General features: G+C 43.4%; 1 protein-coding gene across 1 annotated transcript; it reads right to left on the bottom strand.

Annotated features, from left to right (window-relative positions):
- Window positions 1-1406: 1406 nt before the first annotated feature.
- On the bottom strand, window positions 1407-26185 carry slc7a10a (solute carrier family 7 member 10a). The gene is made up of 11 exons (XM_035396218.1): window positions 25840-26185; window positions 21046-21250; window positions 19789-19940; window positions 10039-10164; window positions 8463-8616; window positions 7923-8046; window positions 7082-7185; window positions 6560-6656; window positions 6177-6326; window positions 4363-4540; window positions 1407-3736 (listed from the first exon to the last, which is right to left on the bottom strand). Exons 1-11 carry the CDS (start codon window positions 26009-26011, stop codon window positions 3633-3635), a joined length of 1566 nt encoding a protein of 521 aa, XP_035252109.1. The 5' UTR covers window positions 26012-26185; the 3' UTR covers window positions 1407-3632.
- Window positions 26186-27215: the final 1030 nt, after the last annotated feature.

The raw sequence follows: 27215 nt of genomic DNA, 5'->3' as shown, positions 1-27215 counted from the left end.
GCTGTTGTTGGATACCTATCAATGAGTAACCGACAGTTATCCCCAGATCGATATTCCTTACTTTATTTCCCTGTAGAGTAATTCACATAAAATTTTAACCTGATGAGCCAACACCGATACACTAGTGTGGAGTTTTAAGGTGCAGTACTGTTAGTACACTACACTTAGTGTCATCACACCCGTTTTTCAGAGCAGTAACATTACCAGTGTCAATTTAACTTTAAATGTAATCCGAGTCTAAGAACAAGGAAATGTTTGCCATTAGAGTAAAATTTACTCTACAGGAGTTGATTTAACACTGAATATCTTACCGGTGTCTCTGCTTAGTAAGTTCTGAATAAAAAACGGCTTTACAAAAGGCATTCGTAAAAAGAAATTATGAAAAATAAGTTGTGCTCAGTCAGACTTGAACTATCTCCAGAGATTTTCATAAGATTAAAATCTGAAATTACACGCTTCCATCTCAGGTTGAATGCAAGGCTGCACTTCGCTAATAGCTTTTCTGTTGTCACCCACACGATATTCTAGAGATTAGGATGCGTCCAAAAGCAGATTAATTTCACTTTGTTATGTGGTTGTTAATAGGTGGGATGTTTTCCAGGATGTATAAAGTAAAAATATGATTTTTTTGCACACATGTAGGTAGTACATAATAACATATTAGTTTTTTGAATATTTTACTATTGTGTCATTGAATGTGTTTGAATCCAGCCAAAAAAAAAAAATTGGGTCTGCCAAATGAGCTTGCTGAAAGAAATGACCTCATCACCTTCATCTGCTTCTGCCCCAGTGGGAGAATTAAAAGAAGACTGTCATTAATTTGGCTGCTAATTATAATTAAGTCGTTTTTCATCTTATCCTTTTCCTTGTAACGTGTATTTCCTTGGAGTAAAATCTTGTGTAAGCGAACGAAAGCAGTCCACACAGTGGCTTATTTCACCAGTGCATTTCATTAAAAAACGAGAGTGCAGAATCGTCATTTGCATGTTGTTTGCATTTTTCTGATCGGCACGATAACAGAAAATACCGGACGAGGTATACTAAAATTATATCTTTTATCTTTTTTAATGTGTCAAAAGGCCTTATGGATATGAAGCAGTCATTAATTAAGTTTTCATTTTTGAAAAAAAAAATAAAAATGTTATCGGTGGACAAGCTGTATACGGTGAGAGCATCTGTGGACTCTTGGATGTATGTAGACTTGCGTGAGTGATTTGAGAGAGCTGGTCCACCTGTTCTCCACCATTAAAGATGCTGCTAATATTAGTGGTAGATCCAGCCATTTTGTTTTTAACCCCAAATGCTGTACGATTTGCTGTGGAAAAGAAACAAAAAAAAAAACATGCCATTTTGATATTCGTTTGATTCTTTCGCTGTATTATAACAGTGCATTTTTTTCCTTGTAAAAGAAACCGTTATGGGGTGCAGTACATCTGTTCGGTTGAGACTCTCATTTCTGAGTTGTTTGTAACTTCTAGCGTAAACTTGAAAGTTGTCATTCCTTCTCTGCTGGCGCGGTCAATGGGGACGCAAGATGACGACAGTGGTCGGACAATTGATTGTCTCGGTGTCTTCTTGTGCCTGCATTTAATAAATTTTCATTTCATTTTTGTCTGCTTGTGTATTTCCACACAGGGCGAATCAAGAGCAAAGCTTCAAAATATATGCGTGATACTTGCTTTCTTCACTGTGGAAGTTCCCCAGAGTGAAAATGAATAAAATCAATCCAGTCTTATTATATATTTTTAAAAAACTAGACCACGCTTTTTCCTCTGTATTAAATTTATTATGCTCTTATTGTTATGTTTCTTTATAAAAGAGAGTGCACTACACATGTACAAGTTAACAAACATTCCAGGAATGCAACCCACTGTAAATACCTGATGCTTTACAAATAATTTATAGTGAATAATCTCTTAATTTTTAAGAACGTACATTGCCACTGGGCTTGCAAACTGCATAGGACCGAGTAAACCTACAAATAGTGTTGAGTGTGGGGTGCAGGAACACAGAAGGTCCCGATGCCCTCTGATCTGTGCTGAGGGGGATTTCTCTACTGTATGCAAGCTGGAGATGGGGGGGGAGGGGAGACCCCAATCTCCTATGGCAGTGTACTGAGACACAAACTGAATACTGAATCTTCATGCTCCAGACATTCCTTTGAGGGGGAAAAAATCCCCCAGAAACCTTTAGATGTCTCTATTGTAGCAATGGCAAAATCATTGCTATTAAGTAGACCTTTTGGTTATGATACTTCTTAATGTTACGAAGTACTGTAACACGAAAGCATAATTGTCAAAAGAAATTAACAACAAACTGCAAAAAAAAAACTTGCACAGGAAAAATAAAAGAGTTGGAAATGTCTATAGACAGGAAGTAATGCAGGCAGGACTGTCCCATAATGCCCAGTACTTCCTGTGTCACTAGATGAGCACCAGTGAGGATGGACACTCCATTTGTGACACTGCTACGTTTTGGGCCACAAACGGCGCTGAGAGCTAGTGGGAAGTTAGCCTCTCGGCACTAGAAAATGTGATAGAAAATGTTAGAAAATATTTAGAGTCTAGTCTAGTCTAGCAAACTAGACTGTGTACATGAAAACGTAAGGGTGTATTGGTCAATGTGTTTGCTTACTATTACACCAGCCAAGACGGAAACTGTTTTTCGAGTCTCTTAACTACCTACAAACATCTATCTTGTGCGTATGCAACCAGATGCTGGATCTCTCTTGCTGTTTGCCTACTGTACACGCATGTTGACGTGGGAGTTAATTATTAATATACAGCACATATTTGTCAGTTCAGTAAAAACTACAGGTGCGAGATCTGGCACATGTTAAAAAAAAAAAAGAGTAAAATGGTTTGGACTGTGGTGGAGGATCTTCCTGTGTTCCCATTGCTTATTTTGGACTGCAATTGATATGCTTCCTTCAGAGGGTGAGGGACACACACCTGATCCCACACTAGCGAAGACCATTCCTGGCCTCTAATAAAAACATTAAGTGAATATAAAATCAGTGGAACTCCATGACTCATGGCATACTGGAGGAAACAGGAAGACCTCAGCAGGCAACGGAAGACCTCTGAGCCAAATCTACACATCTAGGGATTACATGAGAGAATTCCCAGAACAAATTAATAGGTGATGACTTAATACATCAGGTAATAAATGAGAACATTTTTCCTTTTTTTTGTAAGGCACAGTAAAAACATAAAACCTTGGATCGATTCAAAAAGAAAATATCTTGCAAAAAAAAAAAAATCAAATGAGGAGAAAGACAGCGGAGCAGCAAGCAGTTCCTTGGGGGGGAGGGCAGGGGGTGGGGGGGGTGGGTGTGGAGAGAGGGGAGCGTAGTCTTTTTGACAATGTTGTACTGTTGGCATTCGCTAGTTTTGCAACTGAGAAGGAAAATAATAAAATAAAATACTGTCTGAAAAACACACGTCTCTGCTCGCGGTGGGGAACCCGAAGCTGGACCTATCGGACGAGAGAGAGTGGACGCGTCGTCGCTGGTAAGGAGGCACCCGTTATTTTCCCTCTCGCAAGAGCTGGTGGTGATGACAAAATTTTTAAAAATTAAAAAAAACGAAAAGTTAAAAATAAAAATTTTTTTAATTCCCTGGGACTGACACTCAAGACTCGGATTTGTCCTTCCACTCCTGCATCTTCTCTTCGGCGGGGTCCACCTGGGGGAAGACCACGAAACACAGCCTCTGTCCCACGTGAGTCACCCTCTCTGAAAAAGGACAGCCCGGGGGTTTGGGTTTCAATTGTGGGGGGAAAAAAAAACTGTTTTGCATCACAAAATACAGGAACACGATTTCCCTTGATTTACATTGAGATTATACTGCAATTCTACACACAGCACAGCTTTTCTGCAAAGCTCCCTGGAATAGGAGGGAGGGTAGAGTGATGCATTGGGTCTCACAGTTGGCGAGCTGGCTTCCCCAAGCACAGTTAGTCAAAACATTTGGGTCGTGAGAATAGGCCTGGTACAAACAGAAATAAAATGAATGCATTTCCCTTTGTCCCCCACAGCGCTAGTAAAAACTGTTATTAGCTTGATTCGGGAGCTTAGCGAGGCTGTGCTGCCCTCTAGTGCAGAAGTCACAGTCTCGACTTGTAGAGCAGCCATCTCACTTACAGTGCAGGGCTTCTTTTCATTATCCCTCTTGGAAAATCTAATCGGTGCTGTATACCCGGTACGAGGCATGCCGCCCAACCAAGTCGTAACTTGGCGGGATGGCACGCCTGCCATCCCAAAATCTGCCCTCTACCTTACAAAGTTGCGAAGTCATAAGAAGTTCAGAATGAACCGAGAGGGTCCAGCATATGCTTGTCCAGTGTGAGAGCAGCACTCACCGACAAGATCGTAGATGCACTTTGGCTTGTCCTTCCAGTGCACCCCCAGGAAGTAAACGGGCACGCCGGTGAGCATTATGACCAGCCCCACCCCGCACACCACCGGCTCTGAGTACAGGCTGAAGCCCAGCAGGAAGGCCCAGAAGAGCAGGTAGCTGATGGGCACCATCAGGTTCACCTGTGAGGGACAGTGAGCGGACCATGAAGGCATGCACCCGGTTTCTACCGGCCTTAGCCAGAATTTGTGATGGTGGAATGTTGGCCCCCCAGTTTGTTTCCACTTCCCCAGAGTAAACACGCCTTGTACACATACAAGGCATGTTTACAAATCAAGTTTTTTTTTTTTTTTAAAAAAGGTCCAGGGAACTGAAATCTATTTTGAATTCTTTGTGGATGTGTTGTTTTAATACTTTTTTTTTTTTTTTTGCATTCGCAAACGGCCGAGAAATAATTTTAAAAAATAAAAATAAACGTGTAAAAGCCTGAAATTGGGCTGAAATTGGCTTGCTTTCCTCCTCGGCTAAACGACAGGTTTTCAGTGGGCGGGGTTAACTGAGTGTTAGTTATGTAACGAAAACCTTAAGGCAACTGAAATCCCTTTCTATGTGTAATATGCAAATGACGCTTCGATCCACTTGTGTGCAGATAAGGCAAGCTGCTGCACTGCAAGTTGAAAATGCCAAAGCATTGCCCCTTCTCTGGTTGCAGAGAAAGCAATACGCTTTTTTCTTTTCTCAAAAACGAAGAGACCTACAAGAAATGGGTTTTGTTTCTGGAGCCCATGGGTAAATGGTAAATGGACTGCATTTATATAGCGCTTTTATCCAAAGCGCTTTACAATTGATGCCTCTCATTCGCCAGAGCAGTTAGGGGTTAGGTGTCTTGCTCAAGGACACTTCGACACGCCCAGAGCGGGGCACTGCAATATTACAATTACCCGTACAGTTAGTATTTGAAGTGCCCATTTTTGCCCAGAACTTGGTGGATCAGTAAGTAGGCCTACCATTAGCTGGCGACAATGAAATAGCTTTCAAGCTTAGATATGTGGAATCAAAGACTTTCTTTGTTCGGGTGTAACGTCCGGAGTTTGAGACTGCTATAGAGTCTAAAGTTAGTGCACAGTAGCTCAGTGTTGCAACGTTATCACACATTGAATGGTCTTCAGGTTTAACTATACGATAGTAAAGCCTAGTTTATGTTGCTTTCTTTCGTTTTGTCTGGTAGTGTAAGGTCACTGCGTGGGACAGTCTGCTCTAGCTAGGCTAGCGATGGGGAATGGCTTACATGCGACGTGTCTCACGGATACGAATGTTAATGAGCGCAGGATACACGCCCACCCTGTCCTTGCCTGCTGAACAGGTCACAATAATATAATAGTGTTTATTAGAATTTAATGGTTATAAATGGGTTTAAAAACTTGACAGAAATATTAAGAAGACGATCAGTTGTCACTTCTGGGGAGTATAACCACAATTTGAATCCAGGTTCCTGGACCTTTAGATGAAAAAGTCCTTCTCCACAGTTATGTAAAATTCTAAATTAGTGGTCTAAATGGCCAGTAGGGTAAAAAAAAAATGGAAGCATTTGCATTTCACTCCACGCTTACGCTGCATTTTACCTCACCAGCACCCCCCACATTAGACACAATGGCCGCCTGCACATGCAAATGCTCAGTCTGAGTCATCAGTAACTGAAAGGACTAAACCAGACTCACATTATTTACATATTTCCTCAGAAGCACTCAGCAATATAAGTTTATTTCAGCGTTTTTACAAAGGGAGCGGTTAAGGACAGCAGACGGTGTTAGGCGGTACCTTAATGGGCCTGTTCAGGTTGGGCTTCTTCCAGCGGTAGTAAAGCAGGCCAGCGATGGTGACCCCGTAGGAGAGGTAGTTGATGAAGGAGACGTAGTTGATCAGGTTGTGCGTCTCTCCGATGCAGAGGATGACGATGGTGGCAGTGCACTGTGGGATAGCGGGGGGGGGGGGGGGGGGGGCGGGTGAGAACAAGGCCTGGACGAGGCTCGCAAGACGACAGACCCCTCCCCCCACCCATGTGTGTTTTTACCGCCGTCGGGAAGGATCTCACGGAAGAACTAACCTTTCCGTCAAGGCGTATAAATAAATAACAGGTCTGGGTTTTTTTTTGCTAATAATAGCGCCCGTGTGAGAGAGAGCAGTGCAGGACGGGGCCTTACGCAGACCAGGAGGGCCGGGATGGGCGTGCAGCTCTTGCAGTGGATCATGGCCAGCAGGCTGGGGAGGTGTCCCTCTCTGGCTCCGGAGAAACACAGCCTGGAAACAGGGATTCGATTAAAAACCATCTGGGGCGAAACATCCAGTGTCCTCAGGTGTGCTACTGAAGCGTGTCTCTGTCCGTCCCACACAGTGTCCAGTAAGGAGTGAAGAAGGGAGGATATGGATGGGACCACGGAGGTAACTCTTGGGCTAGATAACAAGCTTCCCGAATGACGTTTTTATGGCAGTCTGTTTGTATAGCTGCAATAGCTGAAACGCTTCTTGCAGAAGCACAAGGGAGATATCTGCCCTGAAATGAGATTGCTTATACGGCACCTTAATACGTGCCACATCAGCCCTTAATCCTAATGTTTACTCGTATGAAGTAATTTCACGAACTATCATCCAAAATCTATCCATGACAGTCCCTGACAGAGGGTACATACATGGTTAATGTCAAATGACAGGAAACGATCTCTCACCTGGAGGAGGTGAAGAGGTATCCGTTGATCCCCCCGAATGTGGAAAGAGCCACAGAGATGGGCATGACGGAGGAGAACATCCCCAGCAGCTTCTCCCCGAAGGTCTGCGTGACATCGGACAGCTACGTTAGCAGGAGCACCACCAGCAGCACTGCACATTGTGAGGACTTCATACGACTGTGAGTACGTTTGTTTTTTACGCCAGATTTCATTTCCAACACAATTTAAAAATGTTTTTTTTTTTTTCTCATCTACTATTAAATTAAACCCTATAGATAATCCAATCTATAGTATACAAGCTGGGCCCTACAGCCTGGACATCAGGTTCAAGCTGGTTTAAACTTGGGCTACGTCAGTCGCTGACAGTAGCTATCATCCTGCTGGGATTAGAATGTCTTATCAGAGGCTTATCAGCGAAAGCTCTCCTGTAGTACTGCGTGGCCTGTACTATACACAGCAGCACAGACAGTAGTGACTATTTCACACACTTCAGCTGAAGTGTTCATTGCAAAGGTTCTAGTGTCGATGCCTTGGCCAATTTCAATTTTGGGCAGAAAAAGGGAGAGACACATACCACCGTATTTGGATTTTTGCATTGTCATACATCGCTATGATCTCAGTAGCTCATGAAATATTTCAAAATGTTGTTGAGACCAACAAAAAACCATTTGTTGAAACAAACGAATAACTATTTTTCTCTTATTTTAAATGTCTTACTCACATAAACGACAAAGGCTAACGTTTTTTTATTTAACGGGTGGAAATGTGAGAGCCCTGGCTGAAGTGACGGCCAATAGGCACAGCCTCCTACTCGATGCTGACAGTTGACAAGTTTACTCACGACTGCCACGGCATTGGAGGACAGCAGCTCCTCAGGTGACATGGAGGAGAAGTAGGCGATGTTGGTGAGGGTGTACACAAAGGTGACCAATGGAATGGAGATGTAAATGGCACGAGGTAGATTCCTGACGAAACAACGAACACGTTAATGGGGCCAACCGTGCCTCTTTCTCATGGGCGAGGGGTGGGGAAAACACCGGAACGGATGGCACTAATGATGTCACAACCTTGACGTCTCACTCCTGACGGAGTTGGTGAAGAAACAAGATGATGGCTACCATCCAACAAATCTCTTGAATGGTAAACGGTGAACAACACAAGTGTGACATCATTACTGTGAGCTATACTCGTACACTCATTTTTACAGAAATGTTTCTTCTTTCAATTGACCAGTTACAGTCACAGTGGCTGTAATTGAAAGACCAACAGCAACACAACAATGAAACGCTCCACAGTGGCTGTTGTTGTTGTGCTCGTCTGGCAGTTGGAAGAGTGGGTGGTGCGGGGTTGGTCACCGGGGGTTACGGCTGAGGAACCTCACCGTCGTGGGTCCACCACCTCCTCGGTCACGTAGTTGAGGAAGTTCCAGCCGCTGAAGGCGAAGGAGGCCTGCAGGAAGGCCAGGGCGATCTGCCCAACAGAGGGGGACCTCGCGAACTCGAAGGCCACCGACGGCTTCAGCCCCTCGTAGTGCCCTGAATGGGGAACGAGCAGAGTATCAGTCCGTTGACCTTTGACCTCAGGCATCCTGAGAGCCTGTGTATTCTACTGCCCGTGCCCTGAGGCTACAAGTCCTGTTCTGTACAAAGACAACTAGGCATCATCACTCTTCAGCTGAATAGAAGGGATCAAAATAGTTAAATCCACATAAAATAAGTTCATGGCAAATATGGATATTCAGTAAGTTTACTGTTGTTGTTATTGTTCATTTATGTATTGCAGTCACTGGCTTGTCCATACCATTGCTTGAAACTGGGTCCCAGGAAATACTATACATGTATTACCTGCAGTACTCGGTATTGACCACTAGATGCCACTAATGGGAACACTTCATCTTCCACCTCAACGACAGTGGGGTTTGCAATTTGGATATTTATAGTGTTAATACGCCTCTGCTTATTCAGGGGTAATTCATTTTTGCCTGAAGGACACTGGTATGTGGGCATAATTAACATGAAGCTATGCTGTCAGGACACAGAAAGGGAAAAGAATGCACGAGCACTCAGAAGTAAAGTCTGTCCTTTTGTTCTATTGTTAAAACTGGAAAGCAATTTCTGCATAAGAGGTTAACCTCTCCCTATTCAGTGGATTAAGAGTCAAGCAAGAAGGGGGCAATAGTAACTTCTTTGGTGTTTTTGACAGTCTGGAAGCCCTACTGTGAGGGCAAATAAAGTTGTGCAGAGGCCCCCTCAACTGACAAGTAGGTAGAGTGTTGTCCTCATAGTTTTTCTGCCTGGACCATCAGCACAATTAGTACTACAGATTATGTTCGCTATTTCATGGACATGCTGTTCTGAAGACTGTTCTTAAGTCTCAAGAGACAATTCCCAGGCGCCCAACAACTGGAAGATCCAGTTAAACTGCAAGTCCTTGATGTAGTGATAACATGCACTGTGACCGACTGTGCCAGTCCTGACTGTTGTTCCACAGCGTGGCTCATAACTGATCGTAGCTCCACTCCAGGAGGGAGGATGCCAGTCACCAGGGTTTCTCTCTCAGGGCAAGACCGAGTCCTCTGTTCAGTCAGGTGCCCGTGGAACAGCCGCATACTGTACAAAGTGCAGCCCTCCAGCACAATGACTGTGAAGTTCAGCCGAGGGAATGAAAAGAACTGGCTGCTGGCTAGCCCGTGCCTCTGGGGATGCATGCGAGTCTGTTCTCTCTCAAACTGACAGTGGAAGTTCCTGAGACGAGGCAGGCTTATAAATGCAGTACGGCAGTCAAAGTTGCGAGAAAGGTGAAACTGGGTGAAAGAAATAGGTTAAAAAAAGGTTTCTGATGATGTTTAAAAATGCTGTCGGCCAGTCTCTATCTGCTGTACCACTACACTAGGAAGCACCTGCAGCCGTGCAGGGTTCAGGCATTTTGGGAAAATGGGCAGGACAGAGGACACCCACCTTGACAGATCTGCACCAGGCCCACCACAATGATGAGTCCCAGCGCCAGCAGCTTGCCCACGGTGAACACGTCCTGGATCCTGGTGGCCCAGCGTACACTGGAGCAGTTCACCCAGGTCAGGAACACTGCCGAACACACACACACACGCACACACACACACACAGACACACACATGCACAGGTACACATACACACACACACACACACACACAGAAAGACAACACTTCATCACCAGCATCATGAATGTTAGTGCACTTTCCCTACACAAGCCATTTGACTGCTTGATTAAAATACAACAGCGGTTTCAGGTCATTGTCAGCTTGATAAGAAACCTGTTTTACACGCTGGAGGCAAATTCAACTGAGTTCAAATGAGATCACAATAGAGGAGGTGCCGTGGGAAGTTTGCATAGGATGTCTCCTAAAGTCATGTGTTCTCCTACACTTCTACTGCCTGCTATTTTCCATATATTGCTTGTTAAGCGTTTCCAAGTGTCAGGGACAAATGCAGTATTCTTCCAGTATGTTCCGTTGCTACTGCAGTTAACTGCCAAAAAGATCAGATTTTCCATTTTCTCCATCCCGTTCATGCATTTTCCAGGAGACTTCGGCTGCATGTGAACAGCACACTAGCCAGGCAAACTGGAATTCTGGTTCACAGCACAGCAGCTAGTGGATTAACCAGAAAAAAAGAAAAGAAAAGAAAAGAAACAAAAAAAACTTCAGAACCAGCCCAAACTTGCAGAAGTCGTTGAGTGCAAGATGGGATTACGGATAAATTCTTGTTGGATTACAGTTGGATTAGTCTGATGTAGCCCGTGTCGTTTTGAGCTTCAGCTCAGAATGCTGGTGAAGTTATACAGTGTTGTGGTTTTTCACGACAGGAACGTGGCCCGCCAGCACTGTTACTGTCTCACCCCCTCTTCCATGGCTTTCTACAAGCACAGCAGAGAGCTTGCCCTTCAGCCACTAAAGATGAAAACGATCATCTGGGTACACAAATATATAGTTAACTAATAAGGCAATAATAAAGCAAGTTTATTATTTACGTATTTTAAACAGAAGTTCAGAATTATTTCACTTTTACCACATAAATCAGCACAGTAATCAACACAGGAAATGGCTGCGGTTTTTCTGAGCCTGTTCAAAATATTTAGGCTGTATATACAGTATGTCGCGTAAATAATTGCGTAGTTTAAATATCTACCTCTCCACTTTAGAGAGGATATGGTCTCTTATTAGTCTATAATTGTAGTAGGCTAACACAACAATTAAATCCAGGGTTGAAACCAAGATGTACATACCATCACAAAACACCTTATTTCACAAACATCTTAGAGAGAAGGCTGTACATAAATGTATACATAATACTGGAATTGGCTGGTTTTTTTTTGCCTTACTCAAAAATAATGTACGTTATTGTATGTACATTTTAATGCAGGAAATTCTCCCTGCCAAAAGTTTACAATATGCTATTCTGTTAAACTATTGCACAGGTACAGTAATCATCAAAAGGCAATGTCAAGTAAATAGGGATTCTGTGCTTCACATGGCACTATTCTCTATTAGTAGGCAGAATACATTGACAATAGCAGTGCAGTAGATGTCGACATTGACACAATAAATATTTTATTACAAATTATACTTAGACTGCACATATTTTTTGTTCAGGGAAGTAATTACTTTATCTGTTCTCTACCACCCCAAAGCACTGGTCCTCTCTTCCAAACAGGGGTGCTGCTGCACCTGACCGTAATTTCCATGTCCATACTCAGGAAGAAGAGGACAAATTTCTGTAATCAGTTGAAGGTTGTCATTGCACGGTTTGAATAGTAGGTGAGACAATGTAATTACCACCCATTAATTTTAACCATCCAGTGGTTATTCCGTTTCATTTAAATTTGAGTTATAGTGAATATCCAACCAGGTCCACTTCCTTTCCTACATGAAATTAGTTATTTTTTATACAAACATGCTAAACCCCCCCCCCCCCCCAAAAAAAAATAATAATAATAATAAAAAAACAGCCTAACAAATGTATTTCACATTCCAGATCTCTCCATTGCTACCGGGCCATTCTGTCCCACTGCTGGTGGATCAGGTACCACAAATCGCTCTCAGCTTAGATTACGCTTCCTCCGGTGCATCGATCCGACGGGTCTGGGAAAAGCAGACCCCGGAGGTGCCGTTAAACAGCTGTTAGTGTTGGGCAGGGCGAGCGCTGTCTCACGTTCACTGAAATCAGACACATCTTCCCTCTGCTAATAACGAGAGTGGGCCAGACCACATGGCTTCCATTCATTTGCAGTAAGTCCCACCTCCATCCTAAAGGAACGGTTATATGTGCAACACACACACACACACACACACACATATATATATATACAGTATATACAGTATATATATATATATATATATATATATATATATATAGGTTAATTGCATCAAGTATTGACTTCAGTCACTGGTATGACGGTAATGTAAGCTAACACTGTGCAGAGAGTAAGGAAACACCAAGTACAGCAGCACATAAGTGAGCCGTCACTTCTTTCTAAGCAAGTCGAAGGGCTCAAAACATCCAGCCAAGGACAGCTCCTTTTCCTCGGTGGCTTTGCTTCACGTGATGGGGACCCCGGGGTGCTCAATGGCAGGGGCTTTTTTTTATTTTTTATTTATTTTTTTTAAAAACCATACGGGGCGTATCTACGCGGAGGTCCGGCGTTTGGGGCCTCCGCTGCAGACAGTCTCCACGGCAGGCCGCTCCGGCGGGGCCAGGCATGCGGGGAACGGGTGGGCGGGGCGGCGGATTATTTCACCTCGTCCATCACTGTCGGGGCCCCCTCCGGGCCGCGGTGGCCCAACTGCCGCAGAAAGGGGAGCTGTCAGCCCCCAAATACAAACTGCTTCCGATGCAACCGGACAAAACAACAAGACAGGCAGGTCTTTGAAGACGCTGAGAGCTCACACTTCCCCAGATTCTTGGCAGTCGTCTCCAAAGAGGGAGAGAGAGAGAGGGAGGGAAAGGGAGAGAGAGAGAGAGGGAGAGAGAGAGAGAGAGGGAGAGGGAATGAGAGAGGGAGAGCGAGGGGGAGAGAGAGAGAGAGAGAGAGAGAGAAAAAGAGAGAGAGTGAGAGAGAGGGAAAAACACCAAGCACAATGAAGCCGTCCAACAGCAGCCATTATGGGCTCAAACTGGGGCCAGCGTTCTAATTTCAGGGCAGCCTCAGCTACCCCTTGTCACTCCTCCTTGTTCGGCTTCTGTTCGGGCCCTTTTTCAGACGAAGAGCAACGCGGGTGGTGCGCTCTCTGTGTTTGAGATAGCAGCGCAGGTAAACAGAGCACCACTCCATCCAGAGTGCCGGCTGAGGCTTTCTCCAGAGCCCAAGAGATTCGGCTAGCTAGCACAACCATGAGGACCTTTGTGAAAAATATGAACATCGCAGAATACAGTTTTCCACTATACTTAGCAATATTGACCCTCACAGGAAGAAAAAAAAGTACAGTTTACTGCTTCAAATTTTTTTTTACTAATATTGTTCATACTATTTTTTTTTTTTTCAGTTCCCATTTGTTTGTCCGAGATGCTGTTTATATTTCAGTGGCCATTTGGTTATACTGCTTGACCTAACACAGATTTTATGGGTCTCCAGTAGAATGGAGCCAGAGACATGAAAAATGTGCCCATTGCCTCTCTCTCCCAATGGCCTCTGTCCTTGACACTGAGCATTACAGAGATGGATAGGGGTAGTGACCCAGTGACTGGCATCTTTTCCAGAGGAAGGGATGGGGGGGGGGGGGAGCCCTACAGAACTTGTTTTTGTACACCAAGGATGTAAATACCGCTCAGGTCCTTCAAGCCATTCAGGCTTAGAAACTCTGATAGGCTTCCATTAGATACTGCATTACACACTTTGCGATACGGATAATATGGAACTCATGTGGTGCCTTGCTTTGTCCAGAGTGAGAGGGATCATGTGTAGCCTGCCTTTATGTGATACAAATGGTTACCAGTTGGGTTCTGTAACTCAATCAAGCAGTCAAATTTAATTTAAAGAATTTGTCACGGCGCACTTCACTGCATACCTTGTCCTGAACCCCGCCAAAAAGCAGACCAGCGTTAACAAAAACTCCCTGGATGACAGGTAACCGGGAATATGGTTCAACCACTTGAGAACTGGCAGTTTGAAAGCATCCAGAGATGATTTCTTTTTTTAAAAATCTAAAGCACTCTAAAGCTGCATGTTTGTATGAAAGGTGCTATATAAACAGAGATGGTCTGCCGCCGTGGTCCGAAGATGCATCTCTTCAGACTTTACCGTGACTAATTCTAACACTGCTCCTCTGCAGTGTTACTCCCAACCTCAGATCACTGTCTTGCGTTGCGTGTATCCTTGCATCTTTATCTTCCAGCACTTCCACGTCACACCGTTTTCGTTTGCCGCTTTTGTGTTGCACTTATACTATCTCTTTATCATATCTCTTGTAATTATGCCTCACTCACGCCACAACTTTACTGATTTTAGCCCCTGCTTACCGCGAGAACTAGACATTATGTTCATGGCTATGGATAGCCGAAACTTAATGAGAATTGTACCGTATCGGACCTGTACTCTTTAGTCGCTCCAGTGACCTTCGGTATGGACTTATTGTACGCCGCCTTGGATAAAAGCGTCTGCCAAATAAAGTCTAATGTAATTATTTTTACTATGACATTCCTGGGGTGGGATGGGTTGGAGTGGAGAATGTGGGAAGCAGTAGGCTCAGGCTCAGAGGTCTAGTACGTATTTTACTTATTTTACTTTGTAGTTTGTAGTTATTTTACCTGATGTTGTAGCTTGTAATGCCCCCTAGTTTGACTTAGCATAGGTTAGGTCAGAATAATGTTCACTGTGTGAACTGGACTTTATGTGTTCTTGGCTATGAATAACTGTTACAAAATGAGTATTGTACCTTATCCCGTGTTGGACCCGTGTTTTGTAGTTGTTCCAGTGACCTTCGGTGTGCACTCTTGTGCAGAACGTCGACGTCACTTTGGATAAAAGCGCCTGACAAATAAATGAAATGTCTAACTACAGAATTTTGCTGCTTTGCATTACAGCAAGGTACAGTGCATTCGTTCCAGCCCATAACTCTCGAATGATTTTGCAAATATTCAGTGCTGTGAAAAAGTATTTGCCTACATATACATTTACATATTTTTTTTCACATGGGATTAATCTAATTCTCATGTGGGTTAAAGTAGTATTCCAAGTGAATCTGATAGAAAAGACACCAACGTTTGTTGCTTCTTTCATCTGTTTGACGTGAGATCAAACCTGCGGTCTTCTGCTGTGAAATACGTATCGCTCTCTCGTTAAATCAACACAGTTAAAGTGATAATTAAACTCCGCAAACTTAACACAGCGAGGCTTGATTATGACCAGCCCTGCCCAAAATAAATCTCCCTTAATTTTGACCCTCACCATCAGAGTGAAGCTGCGAGCACAAAGGTTCTACAGACACATCATATGAGCCAAAGGATCAAAGGAAATTCCTGAATAAATCCACAAAGAAAGTTGTTGGTATATTTCAGTCTGGAAAGGGGGCACAAAGTCATTTCTAATGCTTTAGGGTTCTACCAGACTATAGTGAGAGCCACAGTTTTCTTAATGAAGTGCATCTGGAACATTAAGTAGCGAGCCATCCCAGGAGTGGCTGGCCTGCCAAAATCTCTCCAAGGGCACAGCGTCAGATCATCCAGGAAGTAGCAAAGAATCCTGGAACAACATCCACAGAACTGCAGGCTTCTCCTGCCTTAAGGTCACTGTTCATGACTCTACAATCAGAAAGAGGCTGGGGGAAACAATGGGATTCATGGGAGAGCAGCAAGACAAAAACGACTGCTCACTAAGAAGAACATGAATGTTCATCTCAAGTTTTCCAAGAAGCACCTGGATTATGCCCTACACTCCCGGAAGAATGTTCTATGGAGAAATTAGTCAAAAGTGCAACTTTTTAGTCAAAATGAGTCCAGCTATGTCTGATAAAAACTAGGGCTGTAGCAATATGGAATTTCCTCTACCGTAGTGGCATAGGTGGAGAGAAATTTCATCACAGTTGTTTTCAGTAAGAGCAAACGTTTGTTTTCAATCTGTTCTTGCACAGCAATAAATAATAGGCCTATTGAAGTAATGATTACCCCATATTAACCACAGGGTACAGGACTGGTCTTACTACTTTCCCAAGTTATGCCGTCTCCTTATTCAGTCTTGACATGTTTTGGGAGAGGAACACAAGTTTGTTCACATTACTCGGTAGAACGTCACGTTTCTGCTTCGCCAGGCAGTTTTTCTAAGATTTTAACTTTTTAAGCTTTTGGAATGGCCCAAGTCAAACTCCAGACCTAAACTCAACTGAGATGTTGCAGAAGGATCTGAAATAAAAAGCAGTTCATGTTCGGAAAAAACCCCGCAAGTGTGGCTGAATTAAAGCAGTGGCGCATGCAAGAGTGGGCTAATCCTCAGCCACGAGCATGACATCAGGAACTACAGGAAGTATTTAGTTGCAGTCATTGCAGATAAAGGTGGTGAACACAACTGGGTGTAAGGGGGGGGGGGGGTGGGTATTGGATAACTTTGTTCATTTAATAAATTAAATATTAAAGTTTTTATTTGTTCGCGCAGGTTCCCTTCGTCGAGTGTTACACTTTGGCTGAAGATCGGAAAACATTCAGTGTCAAAAACACACAATAATAGAGCATAGGGGGAATTGCTCTAGATGGTATCGAGCTGCTGATGGATCTAACAAAAATATTAATTTACAAATATCGAAATGTAAAAAAAAATATGTTTTCTGCTGTTATTAACAGTAGTGGAATTGTGTCCTGTCCAATTCATTGTGCAATTACTACACTGGTGCAAGTCCAGTCTGAACCAGACTAAACTGGTACATGACCCTTAAAAATAGAAAGGTTCCAAAGCAAAGTTCTGCCTGGCTGTCATGGTGTCACATTACTAATTCCTCTTCTATGAAGACAGGTCACAGTTCATTCTAGATTACACATCCTTAAAGCTAAACTGTGGCTATATGAAAAAGCCTACAGACTTTTTCCCCCTCGAATAAATTTACCTGAATGTACAAATAAAAGTAATAGTACTGCTATTTGGTGGTCTGTCTCTAAGGTAAGAACACAGGCACACTGTGTGTAATACGACTTCGGGGACACGTGGTCATAACACTCATACAGTACATTCAGTAGGAGGGGGCCTGGTCACACACATGCAATAATGGTCAGCGGATCCGTAGAGAGGGGCCCCACTGAGTTTATATTACCCCCCCTTCCCCCCCCAGGCAGTGGGACTAGGAGTCTGGTGAGTCTTGCAGTTGTCTAAATTAAAGCTTTGAAAGAGCATTCCAAGCAAATGGGCTTTATCAATTGAAGTTTTTCCTTATTTTACATCATAAATTTAAGTATTATGTTTCCTTCCTTTCTTGACCATTCAGATTATTAAGGTCATTCAATTCCATTCAGCTTCGCGCCGAGAAAACGTCCATTTTAAACATGGACCGGTCTGGCCCTGGTTATTGGCGATTTATTTTTGGGGACGTTCAGCCTCAAAAAGCCCCTGTGAGTCAGGGGCGGGGGGGGGGGGGGGGGGGGGGGGGTCCGCGAAAACCCCCATCAATTCCAAACAATGCACAATGCAGATGGCATGCCCTCCTCCCGCTCAGGGACTCAATGGCTGGCACCATTATGTAGGCTGATGCACACTGTGTGACGGGTCAGGTGACAGGGCCGGCCTCCGCCCCACCCCCTGAAAAGTCACCATTGATATGACAGACCTCCGGGTTTGACATCCGGTGGACAACGGCTAGACGGGACAGCCGATCGTGATACATCGAAATGTCGACGCCTAAAAATAGGGCCGCTTGGCCCTGTGAATGTGCCAAGCCCATGGCGAGCACCCACCCCCCTACACACCTTCCTCCTGCTCGGTCTGGTTCAGACAAGCACAAGCCAGCTGACACACGATGCAGTCCAGATTAGGAATACTCCACAGTGTTACTGAACAGAGGCCAGTCATGTGACTCTTCTCTTTACTTCCAACAGACCGGCTTCTTTATTTTCACACCATTCTTTCACCCTAGTATGAAGTCCTCCCGTTTAAATCACAGCTGTAACATGCATTTTTTAACATGTACATTGGATGTTTTATGACTGATGTTTCACAAGCTTGACAGCAGGCTTTTAACATTATTTTGTCCATGTAACGTTTCACATCCAGACAAAACAAATGGGCCTCTACGCAAGACCAGATTCAACTATACTATATGTCATTATTTTGCTGCCAACTGTAATTATAGACAGTCCAAGTACACCAAAGGCACAGGCCTCCATTTTTAGAAGTGATGCTGACTGTGGCCAAAAGAGGCCAAGTGGAAGGTTGCATCTTTCCTGTGACCTTATTGAATTAAAATCAGGATGTTTCAGCACATGCTTCCTATAATTAATTAGAGCAACAAATAAACGCCCTAGTTTCTGTTTTTATTGAATTACCCGAATTACAGATGAGCAACACAGGGCAAACTGAGACGATAAATTGAATTTATTGTTTTCCTTAGAATTATCTTTGCCCTAACTATCCAAGGAGTATTACTGAAATAATTATGACAAAACGTGTGAATTTTTTTTTTAATGCATTTGACATGTGCTATCTTGTTTTATTCCAGATTCACAGAAATGGCTGATACTTTTCCACAAAGTGAGAACATGCAGTACTAGCACTGCTGGTGGATATAAGCGCGGGGGGGGGGTTGGGAGTTCTACTTGGGGACGTGGACACAGAAAAGAAAAAAAAAGTAAAGACATGTGGTTCAACGTAGCGCAAGAGCGGGGGCGTACTCTCTTACCATTGGTTAAATCTCTTTCCATATAGTGCTAACGTATCAAATTACTGCGCATACCCTTAAAAATTTAACTCCTGCACATCGGCACACTTTCAAAATGAGCTGATCAAAGAGACTCAGATGTTAATTGTTGCCGCTTTCATGGCTGGAAACTTAAACCCGTAATGAAAAAAAAAACAGAAAACGGCAATGACAAGCATTCAGTAAACCAAATGGTCTCACCGAGGAGAGGTGTACTCTAGATTGTCTAGTATATTCAGTTCCATGTTAGCTTTGGAGCTACCGTCCTTGTAAAATTACAGAAATGTATGCTAGCATTTTGGGGTAAAGTGAGGTGAGGTCTGCTATGAGTCAGAGCACAGATATGCTGTATCCTGAGCTAATGCAGTGCCCCACTCCTAGACTCGGATAGAGCAAAGTAAGGCAAGCCATAAACAAGGAAATTATATGACCACGTGTAAGTATAGCCCCAAATCGCTAGTCATATATGTGCAGGGCTCTACAGTGCTCCCATTTTAGGAGCATTTTGCTCCTGAAAACTGATATGTGCTAACAGGAAAAATAATTTATGAGCACATCTACTCATGCATTTGTGTGCTCCTAAACTTCTCAACTCAGGAGCACATGTTGCTCCTTGAAAAAAAATAAGTTGGCATAGATCTCTGATGTGTGTGGTTAGTTTCGAAATATTTGCTATGTCAATGCTGCTGACTAGTGTAGATACTTCTACCAGTTTCCATTCCTCCAGAATGAAAAAAAGGAAAACTTTTCAATTTAAATGCTAAAGGGCGTATACATACTGTATGTCCCATTACAAGCGTCACCATGACGTTTCAGCGCAGTTCAGCTGCTCAGCGGTACTCACATATGCAGGTCGTGGACAGCATGCGGGTGGCCATGTAAGGTGGAAGGCAGTTTGGGAAGATGGGCTGCAGGACATAGTTGGAGAAGGTGAGGGCGATGACAGCCAGGGTGGTGGGGTACATGATGAGCACTGCACTCCACAGCAGGAGAAACCTGAGGGGGGGGGGGGAGGTCAGAGGTCAAGGGGTCGTCACTCGTAACTCATCTAGTGCCATGTCGGAAGGTGCAGTGATCAATCTTCAGACCTGATGGATTTATGTGTACGGAGACAGCGGGTCTCTGTCTCGACCAGGGGGCAAAGAGACATGCATGTACAGAATGGCATCAATATTCAAACAATCCTCATCCTTTCTGTATGTTTCTCCTATTGATAATGCATCTTGGAGGCTTATAATGTGTAATGGAAGGATATAGAGGAGACGGTGCACTCTAGTCCATATATAGTACTTCAAGAGCTGTTAATAGGGAAATAACTCATGCTGGCATAAGTGTGCAGCATGTCTCCCAAAATTAGGGTCCAATAACAGAGCTGTCTGCTCCAAGTTATCTGATCAAATTTACAAGCGTCAACGATCAAGATTTTCACACCAGTTATTTTTGGACATAGTGCACCCCTGAGTTTACCAACAAATCTTTTCATTTTTTTTTTCATATCCGAAAATAAACTGGCATCACATTAGCTACATCATGTACATGAGAGCATTTCCCTGTTGACTCTCGGTTTCCAGTTTCCATCTCCATGACAGCAGGATTATTGGCTGTCATCTGACGCGGAAGACCCACCTATTCTTGGAATTCAAGAATTCATCTTTGAAGTCATCTTGTGTTTTCCTTTTCCTACCTGCAAGTATTCATTTTCTTTTTAACTAAAAATAATTCATAGTAATTACTTTAGGATTGTTAGAGAGCATGCTTTATGGTTTCATATGGATGATAGCTGTATGACTCAGTGATTTTGTTTTATGAATTATTATGTACTCTGTGGGTTGTATTACATTCTTGAATATTATTTGTATTTGTATTATGGCTTGAGGTTGGCATGGATTAATTTGCATTATGTACTTTATTGGAATTGCACTTGGTGTTCTAGGAATGTTGGTCATATAACTAGGGGAGATGCACTTTGACTTCCTTGCACTGCAAGTTGCTCTGATTAAAGTGATGTCATTTAATGTAAAATACCCAGGAGCGCTAAGGATCCCATGTTTTCCCTCCATTTTGATTTTTCTGCGAATAAGATGAAAGAAACAGTACTCACCCCACCAGGCCTCCAAATATCTCTGTCACATAGGAGTAGTCTCCGCCCGATTTGGGGATGGTCACCCCCAGCTCAGCGTAGCAGAGGGAACCCAGGGCAGATATTCCCCCTCCCAGCACCCACACGATCAGCGCCAGGCCCACCGAGCCGGAATGTTCCAGAACCCCCTTTGGGGAAATGAAGATTCCGGAACCTATGATGTTACCTGGGGAACGGGACGTAAAGCGGTTGAGAGGACGGGCTGCGAACATTCATCGTGCCACCTTCGTTGTTGGACGTGATTTAAGGTGTCGGGCTGGTCTACAGTCCTTCAGATACATGCGGCAGACATTATAGACTCAGCCCACTCATGCCATGCCATGTCATGGCTGCATTTGACATTACTGCTGACAGACAGCTGAAAAGCTCTTAAATCTCGTAAGAAGTCTGTCTCTGATGCCAATATGTCTGCTGGCCACACATTCCCTTGATCTTATCATTATCACAATACAGTTGGTACAATGGTAGAATAGTGACCAGGAGTGAGAGATTGGGAACCATTCAAGTCAACAGACGTGCTAATTCAATCACAACAGGACGGCCAATACACTATGGCCTAATTGATAGGTGTTACAAGGACCGACTACATCCGTCTTGGTATGTGTATTCAACACTACTGATCAAAGCTTCGAAAACAAATAAGAAGCAGCCTCTGGAAAGGTTCGTGGTTCAGCCTGACTCTGCTGAATCCAAGGTGTCATTCGTGCGCTTTGTCACTGCCGGTATTGGAAATAAACTTTGCACTTTTTCATCACGTTCGAGAGACGTCCTTTTTTCCTTACAATCTCGTATCACTGAAGTGTGAGGTTTATTACATACGTCCATAAAACAATACAGGTAATTATGGGCAGCGATTTAAGTCGGTATGTGTTATGTGTCTGTAATGCACAGCTATACATAACTGCAGTAATTGTTCTGTAATATTGCCAGGCAGGGTTTCTGAATTATAGATTTTTCTGCTGCCGGCCTCGGATCTCAGGAGCCTCTCCTGCAGAGTTGTAGGATGATGTCACTTGTTTGTTTTTTGATACTGTTGTTCACGCAGTGTGACGCTCAGGGAGGCTGGCCCGGAGACCAGTGGAGAGTCGTTACGTTCCAAACGCTACGCGAGGACACGCAGAAATAGCACTGAGAGGATCGCACACACGCTGGGGTTTGACTCTGCCCCCTCATCCCCGTTCTCTCCTGTTGAACTGCAACACACCCTTGGCAAGGCGGTGCTCTTTCTGCCTAATTGAGGGGAACGGGCCCACTGCTGTGGAGGGGACTGCACACATTGTGGCACGTTGAGATGCAATCTCCGGGAGGCATTTGGGAAGGGGGGGTGGGGGGGCGAGGGGGAGTTGGTGGGCATTCATAAAGAACTCCAGAGGACAGTGAGAGAGGAACTTCAGCTCAGGACAGGCCCCCCTGTTCCCCGGGCCTACAATTTTGTGAAAAGGCCTAATTATGTCCCAGCACGGTTGAGCGGTGTCTGTGTGTTACCCGCACTGTAAAAGTGGGGGGCCAAAGCATGCCCCCGCAGACTCGGGCACTGGCAGGAATGCACTGAAGCGGCTGATAGGCACTGGCCTGGCTTACATAACCGGGTATGAATAATTTACCCACAGCCGTGGCCTCGCAGGCAAGGACTGAAGCCATCTTCAGCCACTTACTTTATTGGTAGGCCTTTCATAATGGTTCTTTTTCAATATTTTGTTTTTTTTTTGGGGGGGGGGGGTTTCTGCTACGTGACTGCAGATGTCGGGGTGAACAGCTAAGTATAAACCAGCACTGAGACCGGTGCTGTGGGATAATTTATAGAAAAATAAACACGGATTGAGCGCGTCCAATTAAAACACTCTCCGGTTACTTTTTGTTCATCAATTTTTTTTTTTGTTTTTTTGTTTTTAAGTGCAGCTGGTCTCTGTTGGGGGGCTGGAGCGAGTCCCGCACACCGCTGTACGCTAGCATTCCGGGACACGGAATCTTCAGCTGTCCCAAACACGTGGAAGAACCCCTGACAGGGGATCCTGTCTCTTTGACTCTCACCAGCTTCAAATCAAGGAAATCAACCAGGTGGAAACGAGCTCCAACAAAGCATTTGTAATTAACAGCGCAGCGGCGGCGAGCACTGCAAGATCCAAACGACAAGGTTTTAAACGTGTTACGTAACCTCGTACGCGAGCTCAGCAGCAGGTGGGCCAGCAAGGAACCGCTAATTCCAGCAGCCTCATATCTTTTTCCGAAGAGTGAAGCAGTCAGAAAGCCAGCCTTAGGAAATAATGCATTGATGTGCACGCGCTCAGTTGAAGGAGGTGGCTACCAGACTACGACGTGAAGCAATTCGTAAACTCTGTTTCTAGGAAGGTATTATACAAATTTATTTTATTAAAACAAGACCAGGTTAAAACCTAGTATATGGCTGGACCTAACACATGTGATCCGGCCGACCAATGGTGTAACTTCATAACTCGGCCGACCAATGGTGTAACTTCATCACTCAGGCAGTCAGTCAGTCAGTCACTCACAGACATTTGCGTTTGTAGGGCTGTCACGTGATTTGTTGCGGTCCAGCCAAAAAATCATGTGTCTAAAAACCATGTGTCCAAAAACCACATGTGAACATCCAACATGTGAAGAGTACACATGTGAACCATAAAAATAATCCCACTTATAGGATGAGAGCATGAAAAGGTAACCTATGCTATTTCAAGTCACATGTATTGTGTTAACATGTGAAAATTGTAATTCACATTCACAAAAAGTCAATCGTGAAAATCTGGAATTTCACATGATTTCATGTCACGTGATTTGTTCTTGAATTTGGAAATTTTCACACCTGAGGGAAAAAAAACTAAGACATGCAAAAAATGTATCGTTCACATGTGACATCTTTTCACATGTGAGAATATTAAATTTACATGTGAAGTTGCGATTTTCACGTGAAAAGTCAAATTTCACGTGATTTGTTTCCGTAAGGCAAACTTTCCCTAGCTGTATTAATAGCAACAACAAAAAAAGTTGCTAAGGAATTATAACAAATACGATTTCAATGAACTTTTCTGCACGCCCCAACTTGTGGACTGTGCCTACCTGCGACAGGTGGACACTGAAGCGCTGCCCTGAGTCAGCCTGTATCATTGCCATCTGTGTCAACAACCTGAAAGCCATGGCGCTCCGGGCCTTCAGCCAGTGGTCGCTACGGACCGGGAGCTCACGTCACTTTTTTTTTTTTTTCGTTTTTTTTTTGTTGACCCGACAACATTGACCTAAAATTGCCAAACAGCTGTTGCCCAAAGATTCCAGCCCTCACTGGGCACAATCACTAGAAACCCCTCCTTGACACTGTTGTCCACAAGGCTTTTCTCCACCAAGAGAAAGGACGATTCAAGCTTCTCCTCACCTGATCCTATTCCTGACTGGCAGGATTAAATACACACACACACACACACACACACACATACCTCACTTCTGAAACAAAACTGTTGACACTACAGGCCAGTCACTTTTTTAAGGTAGACAAGTCTTGACAGATACTTGCGTTTTTTTAATATCTGTTCTCCAGATGTATCTGTTGCTTGGATGACAAAACTCTACGCAAAAAATGGCATGTGGGCTACTTCATCGCCACCCTACAGTGAAAGATGGCTGTTATGTTACTATAATATACTTTCAATTTGTATTCATTTCTTCCCAGTGCGCTCGCAGGTTTTGATTCTGTAATACGACATGTTTTTCTAAAAACTATTTTGCACGTAATATTGTTACATTAAGTGTATGTTGTCTGAAGATACTGTGTTTATCGATTTTTAGAAAATATAATTTTAGTCCAAATGTACTGTCTAAATTATAGAAGAACCGAAATAGTACATATATCTGCAGCGAAGACGTATTTCCTTCCACGATGCCGGACCTACTAATTTTTCATCCACAGCCATAGTTATGCCGAAGTATTTGAGCATGTGCAATCAGGAACATATCTGGCGATTTACATATCTTTATCTTAACCATCGAGGCATGCAGTTTCCCGCGATTGGCGTAGTAATGACAGCGTCAACGCAACGCACTTCTATTTGAACGTAATAATATTCGTCCGTTCGTTCTTTTGAGCACTTTGAACATCAGAGATTTACTTGTGTTTCTTCGGCCACGTAATCATTGCGTTGCCGTTGCCTATTCTGTATGATGCAAGCCAGAGGTGGGTCTTCATCTGCCACCGGGAGAGGAGAGTGTTCTCTGAATGACCATCCGCTTGCTGTTGCTTAGGCAGGTCGGGGGTCTCAGTATGCTGTACGATAACGATAACGTTGCGGAAGTTAGCTATGTGTCTATGACCAGTTGCTCTGGCGAAATAATTACTGTTTCCCCCTGTCTTTCTTGGTCTCGCAACGGAATCTTTGCATGTTTTCACCGGCGAGTGGTGTTGAGATGTATCTTTCAACAAATTATGGTAATGTAAATCGTGTACATTTTTGTGATACCGTCATAACAGTCATACTGTAAAGTTATCGTTGAACATTTCCATCATTGTGTTATCCAAGTTTATGACCGTGTCACGTCATGATGGATGAAAGCTAGCGTTATAGTCAATCAGGTTTATCGTCCAGGCTCATAAAATATTGTCAATAATACGCTGCAGATGTTCACAGACCAGTAGTTGGGGAAACCTTTTTTTAAAAAATCGCAACTGTGTTGTAAACCAACAACAAAACTCACTGATTTAACAAGTAGCATTTTTTCCCTATGAGTGCCATAAAGCTGTCATAATCTTACCTATGATGATGGCACAGGCGCTCAGTAGTCCAATTTCTTTTTTAAGGGTAACTCTTTCTGGAATCTGGTCATGCTTGTTGTTTCCATCTTTTGTCATCTTCTGTTGCGCCCCTGGCTCCTGCTTAACGGAGTTACTTCTGTTCCGCGTAGCTCCATCCATTTCTGTGACCATTTAAAAGGCTTGCTCAGATCCCACTCTTGAACTCATATACTGCATTGATGCACGGTGAATAGCACACGCATGCGCCACTCTGCCGCTGTTCGGGGTAGAATGTTAAACACCCCACTGTAGTCGCTGACTAGTTTGATCTCGCTTTCACTCACCTGAGGCACGCCCGCCATAAGCTACTATAGTCGATCTGAATATACGTTAGTGACCGGTATGTGTGTCTGTGAATTTTCTTTTTTTGTCACAATTTGCCAGGTACTATTCAGCATGTAGTATTACCGTAATGTCAGAACTGCCGTACGAAGGTGCACTACAGTGTATATCCGATGGTTTAGGTAGCATGGAGTTTTTCAACAAGTTCCTTTGGTAAGCAATTGATACACTAAAATGTTTTGAGAGTATGTTTTCTTCTTTATAAACGTCACTCGTAGGCTTGATTTCGTGTTTATGTCCATAATGAAGATACAACGGAAAAGTGGTTATTTGCCATAGTCAAGCAGATTGATAGCGATGTGGTTGGGTTTTGTTCTTAAATCTTTATAAAATCTTTATTTTATACATATTAAGAGATTTGGGGTGTAAAACGCGCATGTAAAGCACAGTAAGTAGTGGGTCACGATGGCTTCAGAAAAAAGCACCTACATTTGAAACTGTTTTGTGTTAGAAATGCCTCACCGGAGTACTGTTGAAAAGGTTTGAGCTGCAGCTGTCTGAGCTGCAGCTGTGTTTCCTGTTCCGTTTTGCACTAACTTTGTTGGCGATAAAACTGCTTGCACATTTTTTGCAGCATTTTAATATAGTTTTTGATCAAACATTTCGGAAGACTGGGGCTTTCAATCACCGTAAGTCCGTCTTATCTCTCCAAGACTTCAATCAAAAAAGCACTTCAACAATTCAAAATTCTGCAAATAAATTGCTGCTTAATGTAAATTTTGACATTGCTCTTTTTTTAAAGTGCAGAATGCATGTTCTTCTAGTTAGATTTTTCTCTCGCTCGCACCTGTTTCTCAAGTCAGTTTCATTGTATGTTTGTATAGCCTGACAGTTTCTATCCTCAGTTTGTTATTGCTGAAGAAATCCATCATTTAAACAATAAAAACAAATTACAAACCTGCAAAGATTACAATTTTCAGTTAATTTAACTTAAAGTAAGATTTTTAAACCATATATTACAAAAAATATCTGGACACCCCTTGGTCTGGGGCTG

This window comes from Anguilla anguilla, chromosome 16, assembly GCF_013347855.1.
Source record: "Anguilla anguilla isolate fAngAng1 chromosome 16, fAngAng1.pri, whole genome shotgun sequence".
NCBI lineage: Eukaryota > Metazoa > Chordata > Actinopteri > Anguilliformes > Anguillidae > Anguilla > Anguilla anguilla.
The sequence above is the reverse complement of the archived record's forward strand: the minus strand, read 5'-3'. Positions and strand labels throughout refer to the sequence as shown.

Bases quoted from the DNA above. Each gene is read 5' to 3' on its own strand.
- slc7a10a (XM_035396218.1), bottom strand. From the start codon at position 26,011: ATGGTCACAGAAATGGATGGAGCTACGCGGAACAGAAGTAACTCCGTT. The intron at 8,047-8,462 runs GTGAGGTTCCTC...TTGTTTCGTCAG, and splicing joins GAGGTGGTGGACCCACGACG to GAATCTACCTCGTGCCATTT. The intron at 6,657-7,081 runs GTGAGAGATCGT...CCCTGTTTCCAG, and splicing joins TACCTCTTCACCTCCTCCAG to GCTGTGTTTCTCCGGAGCCA.